The sequence below is a fragment of the Talpa europaea genome (genome assembly GCF_964194135.1).
Source record: "Talpa europaea genome assembly, chromosome: 11".
Lineage (NCBI taxonomy): Eukaryota > Metazoa > Chordata > Mammalia > Eulipotyphla > Talpidae > Talpa > Talpa europaea.
This window is the reverse complement of record NC_140078.1, coordinates 29,989,447-30,002,692: the sequence shown is the minus strand read 5'-3', so window position 1 is coordinate 30,002,692 and position 13,246 is coordinate 29,989,447. Positions and strand designations below refer to the sequence as shown.

General features: G+C 41.7%; 1 protein-coding gene across 1 annotated transcript in view; it reads right to left on the bottom strand.

Annotated features, from left to right (window-relative positions):
* Window positions 1–2,922: 2,922 nt before the first annotated feature.
* ISM1 (isthmin 1) overlaps window positions 2,923–13,246 on the bottom strand; it is a gene marked incomplete at its 3' end in the record, with an annotated part of 77,808 nt that continues 67,484 nt past the window's right edge. The window contains exons 4-6 of the mRNA XM_084247335.1: window positions 10,543–10,686; window positions 6,519–6,608; window positions 2,923–3,440 (exon numbers count right to left, since the gene is read on the bottom strand). Coding sequence (XP_084103461.1) covers window positions 2,923–3,440; window positions 6,519–6,608; window positions 10,543–10,686 — 752 coding nt within the window. The remainder of the gene's footprint in view (window positions 3,441–6,518; window positions 6,609–10,542; window positions 10,687–13,246) is intronic.

The window sequence follows — 13,246 nt, the reverse complement described above, 5'->3', positions numbered from 1 at the left end:
TGAGATAATGTCTCCTTGTTTTATTAGATAACCTGAGTAGAGATGTCTGTATTCCTGAGGATCATTCATAAATCCCCTGAAGCTTTGGCATTGAAAAGTAATTTATCTTGATTGAAGCAGATTATAGTTCATCAAATATCCAGAGATGTGGCACTGTCCTGATTATATACATAGAGACTAAGAGCAGCAGACAAAGAGCCCAGGGCCACTCGCGGGCTTTTGATTCAAGCCTCCTTCCAACCATCAGTTCATCAGGTCAGCAAGGTGATAAGAAGTTCATTGAAAACATTCCTCATATCAGTCATTCTCACTGTAGTATGAAAGAGTTCTGTTCCTTTGATCTTCCATGCAAAATCCTTAACAAAATCAATTTTGATATGGTTCCATAATTCATCCTCATAACTTTTTGTCTTTTTGCCCATGAACTCTAAAGTTAGAAGTTTTCAGTATGCATCGGGCTCTTTCCTGGTTTCCTGACTTTGTTCATACTGTTTCCTTATTTTCTTTTTCCTCTTCACTGTTTTATGAAATACCCCTCCTTCATTAGGCCCAACAAGTGCTTCCCTAATTCCTGCCTCTATTTTCTCATTGCACTTTGCAATTCTATTTTATTTTATTTTTTTAAGATTTCTTTATTTTTGTACAAGAGCCGAGGTACAAGCCAAAGGCACGGGAAGGTGAGAGGATTCACCAGAGACAAAGCGGGGAGCAGAACAGGCAGATTGACTGAAAAACACTGCTGAGCAGAGCAGCGAGTGAGACAGGAGAGGTCTGCTGTGCCATGTGGGATTCTCCCTGGCTGGCCAGGAATCGAACCCGCACTGCAGAGGCTGCAGACAGCGCGGTGCCCAGCCCGTTGCGCCACCGAGGAGGCCCTGCAAATCTATTTTAATAGAAAATTTATCAGAAGGCATTATTTCTGCATACTTTTGTTTTATCGTTCAGTTAGACCTCTCATGTGCTTTATCTAAGCCTCTGCTTGAATCTATGTCTTCACAAGGAACTACCACCACAAAGGTAATATAATCCACTGCAACCAATTCTCTTTACATTATTCGAAACATCTCTTTCTATTTTTACAATCCAAATCTCAAGTTTCCCTGATATACAAACTTATTGATTCAATCCCTGCCAATTCAGTTGTCTAAAATTCCTTCAGATGCGAATAAGTCTCCTGAAAGATAAGCATCGTGAGAGTGGGCAACACATGGCTAATTTAATCTAAGATGTAAATGACAGATAAGAGTTTTTCCAAAAGAGCAAGATTTTATTAAGGTGGGGCCAGGAATACCAAAGACATCAGGTATGATTTAAGGTCAGCAACATTTTAATATATTAGAAAGAGCACTGGGTTAAGAAATGAAAGGTGTGTTCGATGTGATTTTTTTTCTGAGTTTTGGTTTTCTCATCTGGAAAAGTAATAATTTGCATGATGAATTGTTTTGTTTATTATAATTGCAGAATTTTGCCTGCACTTTCATCACCTTTACTCCGGCTTTCTTAGCTCTTTCTTTGCTTTGTGTGGGCAAAAAGTTACATATGTTAATGAACTTTAGCCTCTTGGGGATTGGTGTGACACCCTTGGTACCAAAAATGCTATGACTTATTCCACCATAATGTCAATCAATGAGCCCTTTATAACCATATGGTTTGAATGTTCCTTTCCCCTGCCTTGAAACCCAGCTTTGCCAGGGCTTTTATGGTATTTGTATCATAAATATTTGCAGGTAACACATTTTCTTCAGGTAACACATTTTATTATGATTTTATTATATATTCTCTTCCTGGAGTTTGCAAGTAAAGACTGCATAAGAACCAACACTTTATTTATCCTAAGTTCCACCCTACAAAACCAGGTCATATTACAATTGCTCGATGCTCTGACTCAATGACTCAATAAATACTTTACAAAAATAATGTAGTCTTTTTCCTTCTTAAAACATAAAAAATTAGGATTTCCTAGACTTGAGTCCCTCTCCCTTTTTTATATTTATTTACTGAGAATGTATCAGTGGAGAAAAAATTATTAAGATGGCACTATAATAAAATAGATGAAATGAGGTTCATGTACCTATCTTATTTGTTTTGCATTTTTCTTTGGAAAAGTGCTATTCCCTGTTTTCATATCTACCCTTTCTGCAGCTTTCTGAACCCACTAAGTTGTGAGCAGAAATTCTGCCACCCTGGGGCCTTTTAGTAGAATCATAGCATTATACCAATAATGGCAATTATCTGAAAGTCTATTTAAAACCAGGCTTCAGATTTGCCCCTAAAACATTCATTTTCCCTTTCCCCTACCCAGTATGAAGCAAGGGCATTTCAGAAGCTGAGTGTTCAGCAAGATGCCCCATGACTAAATAACATTTGGTTTAAGGTGTGCATTTTCTTATTTTGATAGATTTCCATTGAACTATTTATTTTTAAAGAAATCTTTACATTCCCTTTCTCTTCCACTTCCCTAAGCCCCTTGGTGAACTCTCACAGAAGTGATTAAATAGTTTCATCATGACAACTCCAGAGAAAAGGTTATGCTTAAGTCACATTCATATTAAATAAGTTATATATAAAAATTGCTTATAACGTTTACAGCTTCAGTCTCTTTCCCCCTTTGCTTCTCTAGGAAACACCAGATCCAGATGTGAATTGAATCCCACCCACTATAATTCCAGGATCTTCCATTTCTCTGTCCTCATCCTCCTGTTGACATGATCCCTTTGAAGACTTCTGAGGCCTCTGGGCATTGTAGGTGGCAAGGGTGGCTTCAGATGAAGGTCACCTGGACCTGACACACAGCCCTAGTGTAATTTATGAAAATAATCATATGGTATATACAAATATACATAATGTGGAGAAGAGGGACTCTGCCTCAGGTGGCAGATCAGTGCAGTGCCTAGTGTCACAGATACTAGAGGTGGCCCCTAGTTAATACTCCCTGGCTTCTTGGAACTGCTTGATGTAATCTTCATCTGAGGGACTTTCGGTGCACTTCTGTCCATTGTTGGGAGGCCGGGCCTCATTATACCTGCTCCAGTCGCCCTTGCAGATAATCCAGGGCAGGACGTCCACTTTGTAGTGAAGCTCTGCTGAGAACTCTGTGCTGATGAGGTTGGGCGTCCCCGCTCCTTTACCCCTGGTGATGAGCTGCATGTTGTCGCCATAGCAACAGTGCTGGGCAGCCAGAGTAGTGCTTTCCAGGGACAGCATGGAGCGAATGCAGTACCGGGCTGTGGGTTTGTAGATCTCCAGTTTCTCCTTGGGCCCACTGGCATCCTTCCAGCGGAAGTCCTTACGCTTGATGCGGTCAAAGATGTCTGCTGTGCTGTAGGCCACCTCCGTGGGGTAGGAGCATGGGCAACTGGGTAGGTCATTGATCACCTTGTGCATGTACTTCTTTAAGAACTCGCTTTTGCAGCTCATCCACCGCTCACAGCTGTCAGTGTCTGAAAAAGGCCACAGAGAAACCCTCTAACCAAATGCAAAAAGGGCAGAGGGTGATGTAAGACAACTCCCCCTCCCAGAGTCAATCTAACCCCACTGGCTTCCCTTTAGCCACCAGGTGTCCATGCTCACCTCTCTTGAATTTGGGAACTTGGTTCAATGCTGAATTAAAGGCAACTTCCTACCCTGCCCACTTTATATTTGAAAAATTTTTCAAAAACATAGTGGAGCGCACATAGCTTTGCAATGACTACCTGCATGCCACCAGGAAAAGGGAATCAGAAAAAGCTCTCAGGCAAGAACTGTAGTGCTGCCAACTGGAGGTCAGGCTGGGCTATGCAGACTTGGTGTGTGTGGGTAGAGGGGACGTGGGCTGGTCACCCACAGTATCTGCCTCAATAAATTGCAGTGGGTAAGATGAGGCATATTTAAGGAAGCCTACCGTGATGCTTTGTGGAGTGACTCAAAGGAGGCAAAGGAATAAGTGGTCCCATGGGTGTTCAATGCAATGTCATTTCTATCAGTGCAAGTGTGTGACTGGTCCTGAGACACGCAGAGCTGCATGGCAGCCACTGCATAGGTGCCCCGCTCAGAGCTCCTACAAGAAAACCCATAATGAGGACTTCGCAGAATGGTAGTCTCCAGCTATAGCAGCTTTGGATCTGCTCAGGTGTTCACTCAAGGTCACACTCAGGCTGTGCTACTCTCAGAAAATGACTGAGTATTATGGGTACCATTTTGGGACTCCTCCAACAGACAAAGGCTTGGGATGCCCCCTTAGCATGACTCAAGACTTTATCAGACTTGCACTGAGGTATTTGCTTCCCAGTTCTCCTTCCGTCTCTTTCTGCATCTCAGTCTGAAAGTTCTTCCTGCCTATTCTTTTTTTTTTTTTTTTTAAGATTTATTTATTTATTTATACAAGCACTGGGTACAGTCAGAAGCGCGGGAGGGTGAGAGAATTCACCAGAGCCAGAGCGGGGAACAGAACAGGCAGACTGATTGAAGTACACTGCTGAGGGGAGCAGCGGGCAGCAGGAGAGGTCTGCGCGCCATGTGGTACCCTCGAACTGGCGCTGCAGAGGCTGCGGGCAGCTTCGCAGCCCAGCACTCAACCGCTGCGCCACCAGGGGAGGCCCACTTCCTGCCTATTCTTGATATCTCCCCTATCGCCTCCTCCAAAAATCTCTTGAAATTCTAATTCTACCTGATAAATGCTCCTTGGAGGACCTGAACTGACAGACCATACTAACAGAGGTGGAGACAGACCATGGGAAGGCGCTCCAGGTACACATTAATCATTCAAACCAAAGTTAAATAGAAAAAAACTGGTCTTTATCAACAAAGTTCAGTGAGACTCCAGAAAAATGGCTTTGTATTTTCTCTAGGGTGGAAAGTCATCTTAATTCATGTACCTACAGGACATTGATTGACTTTGCATCAAGCTTACATTGTGTTAAGTGTGAACAAATACAAATATTAACTCAGTTAACTTTACAATATTTCTACCAGGTTGGCATTATACCTCCTGCTATTTTACAGATCAGAAAACTGACATAGTGCGGATAAAGAAACTTGATCTTGCACAAGTCACGCTTTTCCCATCTCTGCTGGGCATCTTCTGTTTGTCCTTCTATATCCTCATTCCATAATTTTCCTTGCCCTGGAAGATTTTTCTGTGAGAACTGAATTAACAGGCTCCTTGAGCCCTGACATCTAGTTAGGTTGGGCCAAAAGGAGGACTGGCCAGACCAGAGGAAGGGAAAGGAGTGTGATGAGGGTATTTGTCCTCTTTACTCCCCCCTCCCTGTTATGAATGTGCTATAGCCTTCTGAGAGCCAGGATTGCTGTCAGATAGCCCTCTTTGCTGCTACCTGGTAGGTTCTCATAATCACTACTTCATCTGTTCCCTACATGGAATTGGGTGGTAAGAGTTCCCCACTCTTTCCAGCCTCGGGTTTTTCTACACTCCCCTCTTGGTTTACATTCATGCTACTCATACCTTTGCAAACAGTTCCTCAACTGCCCTTCAATTACCCGATTTGCATGTGCCACGTATTTTTCCTGCCTGGCACCCAACTGATTCATCATTCTTACTCCTCCCTTTGTATCCATAGCTGCCTCTCAGGTGTGGCTTTGTGCATCTGGACCCATCCTTTGCGAAAGGTCAAATGGCCGCCTGCCTGTGGCGTGTGATACAGGAGGTCTGAGAAGCTCTTTGCTGTGAAGGACTGACTTTGCTGTTTGTTGGCCTTTACATTTATAAAATTCCCATGTTTCGTCTTTTTAAATTTGTTTTTGGGTCAAATGCTTTGTGTTTGCAGAAGGCTCCTGCTACAGGCAGTTTATATGAACTGTGGTGGAATACCTGGATACCAAAGAATTTCCAAGCTATCTCCAGTTTGGTTGAGGAAGCAGGGCAGAAGTGAAGAGGCTAAGAAAGAATTTTGGGCGTCACAAAAAGAAATGGGGCAGAAGTCTTATTTTTCTATAATATTTAATTATATCCAGAGGTATATGAACCTATTTTTTCAAAAGAAAGCTTCCACCTTATATCTTAGTTGTCACTTAATTTTGTTTGTTTCCCATTTATTGAATTTGTTCTAGAATTTTCTAGCAAGTGAATGGCAGGGTATAGCAAAAGTTTACAGAAAATTCATGTGGTGGTGCAGGGCAGGGATAACATTGAGAAAGTTCCCTCCCTCCCTCTGCTGGAGAACTGAGGACATCATTTCTTGCTGTCATTTTGGACACTCAGTGAGGGCTATAATGTTTCATGGGTCTTGCCTCTTCCTCTGGACTGATTCTGTGTTAGGGAGGAGTGGTCCTAGCCTTACTGTGGCCATGGAGACTGTAGCTAGAGGACAGCTAGAGAAGGACTTCTCAGCTCTGTCTGGTGCAGGAGACACGGAACTGCTCTCTTGGAGTATATTCAGTGAGCAAGGAACATGCTGGGAGAATTGGACGCCATAAGAGGAAAATGAAACCTTTAAGTTAATCCAGAGATGGCCTTGCAATAGCAAAAGGAATCTTCAAAACACTAAATCAATATTTGGATAAAAACGAAAAAACCTTCTCACCAACTTCAAATAGTTTGGTGGCATTGAACTCCTCACTTCCCGCAAGCAGACTCACTTCCGTGGCAGCTGTCCTGAAGGTGTCTTCAATGCCTAAACACAGACAGGAGGTCATTTTTTCCCTAGTTATAAGGAAAAAGTCACTCCCCACCCCCAATTACAACAACAAATACACTCGAACAAAGCCTTTTTGTATTCATTACTACGCAAGGGCAGAAACTTGCCAGCAGAGGAAACAGTAAAAAGCTACATAGTTGAGCATAAAATATATTAAAACACCAGGTACCATTTGCAGCATGAAATCGGATCTAAATGTGCCGGAGTGGGTCCTAAGGAACTCGTTTATTAGGCCCCCAAATAGGGTTTTGGGCAATAGGGGACACATGCCTGCATGGTATCTGTCTGGTGTATCAGGGTGACAAACTAGAGGTGGTATAGGGTAGTGGTTAGTATCTTGTCTGGATAATACCTGCCTTAGGGAATGACTCTCCTTCAAACCATTACTAGTGTGACCTTGGGCAAGTCACTTATTCATGTGATAAACAGTTTTTGTATCTGTAAAATGGGGAGAGCTAAATGATGCACCTTCAGGGTTGAATGGATTAAATGAATTATGTGTAAAGAAAGCACTTTGAATAGTCATGGTAAATGTTTGCTGATATTTTTCCCAGGGAGATTTGTCTAGCTCATTTTGAGGCTGCAATATTTTACAATTAGAGATCAGACATCGCATATTCTAGAACTTTCAGCATTGCTGATGATGCCACAAAAAGATTAAGTTGGGCTTGTCGTTACTTGCTCTGAGGAACTGAACCCAGGTGGCCTCAATCTTTCTGGCTCCCCAAACTACCACCCCCACCCAGGCTTCCTGTACAAACAGGAATCCTGTGCAAGCTAAGGCAGTGAGGAGAGGCAGGGGTGGTGGAACTTGGACTATTCGTTGGAGAACCTTGGCTGCCCTGTTAGGCGTGACTTGCTTCCTTTTAAGGGGTTCTTTCTGATTTTATGTGAGCGCCCTTAAACTTATTTGTAGGATTGACTTAAGGGACAAACTTTTACAGTTTAATCACTGCCAGGTCAGGGAGACTGCTGCCCCATGACTCTTTCCAGTAAGCCTGAGAATCAATAGACCAAATAGGCAGGAGGTCCTGCAAAAGGAAATCCTTCATGTTCCAAGGAGCTCTGAAAAGCTGCAAGATTCAGGAACAGAAAAGCAGAAAGGATGGAAGGAGGCTAAGCTCAGAAGCACACAAAGTGTATGAGCAGGACTGGTGAGAAGGAAATAGTCAACATGGTGACAGGGAATAGCTGTCCCCTAACAAGATGACTAAGTCTGTCGTCTTGCCAGCTGAGAGCCCTGGATCTGGATGCCAGCTGTGGGAGATTAAAACAGCAGGTAAGACCCAGATCCTCATACTAAAGGCTGTTTGTATCTAAGTGTGGCTGAGCCTGATACCCTTCCTCCTAGTGACGGTGGCATAGTTCAGTGGTTAAGAGCATGAACTGTCTAATCAGACAATCAGATTCAAATTCCAGATTGGTCACTTTCTGCCTGTTTGAGTTCTAGGAAAATTAACTCCTGCCTCAGTTTCCACAGCTGTAAAGTGGATAAAAGAACAGATAGTTATTGTATCAGGCTATTATAAGTGTTACATTAAATAACATATATAAAGACCTTAGAAAAATTTTGATACTTAAATGCTCAAAAAATTTCTTATTTCTCATGATCTTTATTGTTAATTTACATATTTACATCATCTTTATTTTCACAGTAGTCACATTCTCTTTTGCTTTGTCTTCATCATTATTTTCTTCTTCATTTTCTTTATATTTTCCTTCTTATAGTTTTCTTTCTTTTCTCTTTCTCTTATTTTTATTATTATTATTATTATTATTAATTTCTACCCCATTCAAATTCCATCATACCAGATTGCAAACTTAGCTTCATTATGATGAGCTTGGGGAAGGTCAGAAGAAACATCTGATAATTGCTATAATTTTTTGAAATCCATCTGCATAGCTGACAAGGAACCAGAACAACCCCTCCCACTTTTTTTCTTTATTATTTTATTAATTTATTAAGTAGAACATCAAGTGAAATGTTTTAAACATTTTCTCTTGAATTTTTACCTCTACTGAGAGAAAAAGAAAAATTATCACCTGGGTAAACCTACCATCAATTTATAGTTAGAAAATAATCATAGGGCCTCCCTGGTGGCTCAGTCAGTTGAGCGCAGTGCTGTGAAGCTGTCTGCAGCCTCTGCAGTGCTGGTTCCATTCCCGCAGGCCTTGAAGCAACCCACATGGTGAGCAGACCTCTTCTGTCTCACCCTCTGCTCCCCTCAGCAGTGTACTTCGGTCAGTCTGCCTGTTCTATTCCCCGCTCTGTCTCTGGTGAATCCTCTCACCCTCCCGCACATCTGGACTGTACCCCGGCTCTTGTATAAATAAAAAAAAAAGAAAATAATCATAAAATAGGTGAGAGTCTCACATGTTCATTACTGGGAAGTGAAATGAAATAGCTAAGCGCTGTCATTTTTCTATAACCTACCTTAGCATTTTCTCCAAGTTGAAACTTTATAGTACTTGTAGAGACACTGAAATATCATGAGTTTTTTTTAATTGAAGTAACATTGATTTATAACATCATATAGGTTTAAGGTATCAACACCTGTATACACTACATTATGCTCATTACCAGAATTCTAGTTTCCATCCATCACCATATAGATGACGAATTTCGCCTGATTTATCATCCTCCTTCTCTTCCTGTCTATAATCACTATTTTGTTCCTGTTGTGTAAGTTTGTTTTTGTTTTATTTAGTACATTCATGTGTTTTGTTTCTTCATACATAAGTCAAATCACATGGTGTTTGTCTTTTCATGCATGCCTTTGCAAATGCTAGGATTTCATTTGGACATCATCTTTGTCCAGTCATCTGTTGATGGGCACTTAGGTTGTTTTTTTCCAACTCTTGGCTATCGTGTATAATGCTGCACAACACACACCTCACATCTCAGCCACATTTTCTACATATGCTCCCTTTCTAACTCACACGTGCCCAGTTTCCTTCCCTTCTCTCAGCAGAAACCCCTTTTCTCTGCCACTTTTTTTGCTCCAAATCTCAGCTGTCTGACTTGAGAACAGTTTCTAAGGGTAGGTAAAGGAAGTCTGGGGTGCAGAGATCAAATTTTTTGTCTCTGAATTTCTTTCAGATGAAGCCATTTAGAATGTGTGGTTTCTTGGAAGAGCGAACATATTTTAGTTTGGCATTCTACCTGGCAATGGGAAATCCATATAATAAATGTAAAACTATAGACCTCCTGTTCTATTGGTAAATTTTTCTGTAAACTGTCACAGAGTATATATTTTAGTCTCTGTGGGTCATATATGGTTTTGGGTGCACAATCTTCCTCCCCCTTCCTTATCCTCTTCTTAATAACCCTTTAAAAATGTGTGGGTGTGCAAAAAATAGGCTGTGGTTTGACAATGACTGCTACAGACAGTCATGATTATTTTTCACTACTAAGTTTGCAATTAGTTTAGCTTTTAAAACACTAACAATGGAGTTAAAGCAACAATTAACTGCCAAGTTAGCCCAGTTTCTCCATGAGAGCCTTCAGCTACTCTCAGGCATTACCTTCAGGGCTCACTGCATGGTTTGTCTGTAGATGTTTGTCAAAGCTTCACCCGACTTTCTTATCAGATCATCAGTGTCTGTCCTCATGTGTCTCTTCAAGACACAACAAATCCCACATCAAAGGCCCAAGTTAACCCGAGTCCTTCCTTTGAATTAAATAAGTACACTGTGGCATTGTCTTCTAGGTCATAGCTACTGCAATTGCGCATAAGAGTGAAAAAAAAAGTCCATCTTTTCACCCACTCAGCTTATTATATATCGCTTGTCTCAGTTTGGTCAGAATTCTTAATAAGGAAATGGTTGTCTTTTATAAAGTCAATTTCTGTAAGTTCTTAAATGACAAGATATCCCTTGAGCTTGGAGCTGCATCCCTTCATAAACACACCTGGGCAGTTTGGACGGTCACATGTCCTAGATTCCGTGGCAGTGCAGGCGTAGCCACAAGACCTGGTCCTTTTTTGGTTGCCGTTCCCACAGGTAACACTGCAGACAGACCAGATACTCCAGTCTCCTTCACCATCTGTGGAATCTGCAAGGGAGCCAGGGAGATGGTCACCAACCCAGAGTCCCCAAATCCCTTTGATCAAACAGCTGCCCAGTTGTCCTCTTCCATTGCTGACACTGTTGAGGGGACCAGATGCCTATGGGGTTAGCTTTTATAAGGCAGGGACTCTGAAGGACTCTTGGTGATCAACACATACCCAGGACCTGACCCATAAAGGTGACCACTAAGTTCTTGTTAAAAATGCACACATTTGCAGAAGATGGGATCTTCTCTCAGTTAGAGATGCCAGAGTACCTTCCATCTCTGTACATACATTCAAAATCTGGGCAGACTTTGGCCTTAGAAGGTCTGGCAGCTGCCAACTTTAACTCTAGAGAATTCAGTCTCTGTGAGAGAAGCTGAGACTAAACCTGTGAACTATGGGACATCACATAAAAAGAGAGGAGCCACAGGAAGGCTCACCCAGACACTGGGTATATGAATAATGCCATCTTGAACTTTTTAGCTCTTCTCAGTGCACTGCAGAATGCAGCAAATCTCATTGGAAGTAGAGGAATTACCTGAATTTCTGAGCCACAGAATGAGAAATAATAACCTTTCCGTTGGGGAGGGTTATGTAAGTGAAGATAATCAGCACATAATGGTCAAGCTAGGAGTGGTCCTTTGAGGTCATCACTCAACATCAACCCATTGCATATTTATGGAATCCCTATTATATGCCAGACATAACTTTATAAATGTGGGAAATGTCATTAAATAAAACTCTCAAAGATTCCTGTTCTGATGCAACTAGTGCTTTAGTGAAAAGAGTCAGACAATAATCAATACACACAAAAAAATGAGCAAATTATAGAGTATATTAGAAGTCAATAATTAGTATGAGAAATGGAGAAAGAAACAAGATTGGGGCGACTGGGAGTGTGAGAGCTATGATGGAAGTTGGTGTATTTATCTGGATTAAATTCTTTTCTTTTTAAAAAAGTATATATTTTTAAATTTTTTTAAAGATGTACCATTGTTTTACATCCTTATTATTATTATTATTATTATTATTATTATTATTATTTTGGTTTATATAGGATTTCTCTTTTGAGGAGAAACCGTAGCTTTCTTACCACGAAAGTATTCATAGTCCTCCACCATAGTGCATTGTGCTCTCCTCAAACACTGTTCTCACCCCTCTTCCTCTCACTGTCCCTCCCTGTCTTCTTCTGGATGCCTCAGATAACTTCCTTTCTTTAGAAGTAAAGAAATGAAGTCCTGAGTGATTGAGTGACTTATTCTAGGTAATAAGGGTAACAGAAAGGAAAGTCTGGGCTCTAGTGCTAAGCCCCAGATCTCTGAGCACAACTCTGCAGCATCTACACTCTGTAATACTTTCTCCTGGCTTGTCCAAATCTTCCTGCAGCCTTGGGGCCTCTACTGATGCCAAGCGCAGAGCTAAAGGCATGTGCATTACAAGGAAGGGGTCCTCTCCTTTCATAACAGGTTGTGGTGGTGATTGTTATTACGTAGGCCCAGCAAGAATGTCGTCCACACATGTTTCTACCTGAGCTGTGGGCCCAGTGCCAGCCTCCAGGCTGTGTTTACATGGCACTCACTTTAAATGTTCCGCAGGCCAACATAGGGTGCTGGATCTCCTCAGTCCGTTAAGCAGTCTGGGAAGATTTCATGCTTGTGCCCTCCTTCCTAACCCAGAGCAGAGAATTTGCTCACACCTCGCCTACCCCCTAAAACCCCATCCATTTCTTCTCCCTCCAAAAGAAGATTTTTTCCGAACTTTGATTTTTTTTCTAAGGAATGGTTTTCCAATCACACAGCCAAGCAGATGTTTGAAAATCCTGCCTTGTGTGAGGGAGCTGGGCCTGCTTCCCCAGTGTTAGCTTTCTTCTTCTCTTCCATGTGTTACTGGGCATCAACACATAGAACTGAAGGGACACGTGGCTTTCTGGGGGAAAAAACTGCTGAGGTAGGGGCCTTGGCTCTCCTCAGAGACCTTTGCAGTTGATATCTCTTGGAAATCTCCTGAGAGCACGAGAGATGTTCCTGAACAACCACATCATCCACTCTTGTCAGCGGGAGCACCCGGGTACAGTGGGGTGTCACACAGGTGAACACACTCAATCACATTCCACTGAGGTAGGTTTTGCTAGAGCTCATCACAACAACAGAAAGTCACAACTAAAAATTATAATGTCTTTAAATTCATAAAAAGGGGTAGTTGCTCAGTTACGGAAAGCTTTGTAAGTCATACAGGTAGAGATGTGTGGTACAGAATCAGTGATACCCAGCGGTGTCCTGCATGGTTCAGCCCAAGCAGTGGGGCTGCAACCATATCTAGAAATCTCTTGCAATCTTTTCTTTCTAATGCAGTATTATGGGCAGCTGATTTTGGGAAATAACTTCCTTGAACTTGGACATTTTACAGTTTAATGCATCACAAGGCAAATATTGGAATCTTGAAACTGAAGTAATTTTGGGGATTTAAATTATTAAATATTAATACTGTCAGATTATGTGAAAAGTGACTTCCATACTTCCTCTCCGTATATCGACTCTTTTAGTTACTCATCTCTCACACCAA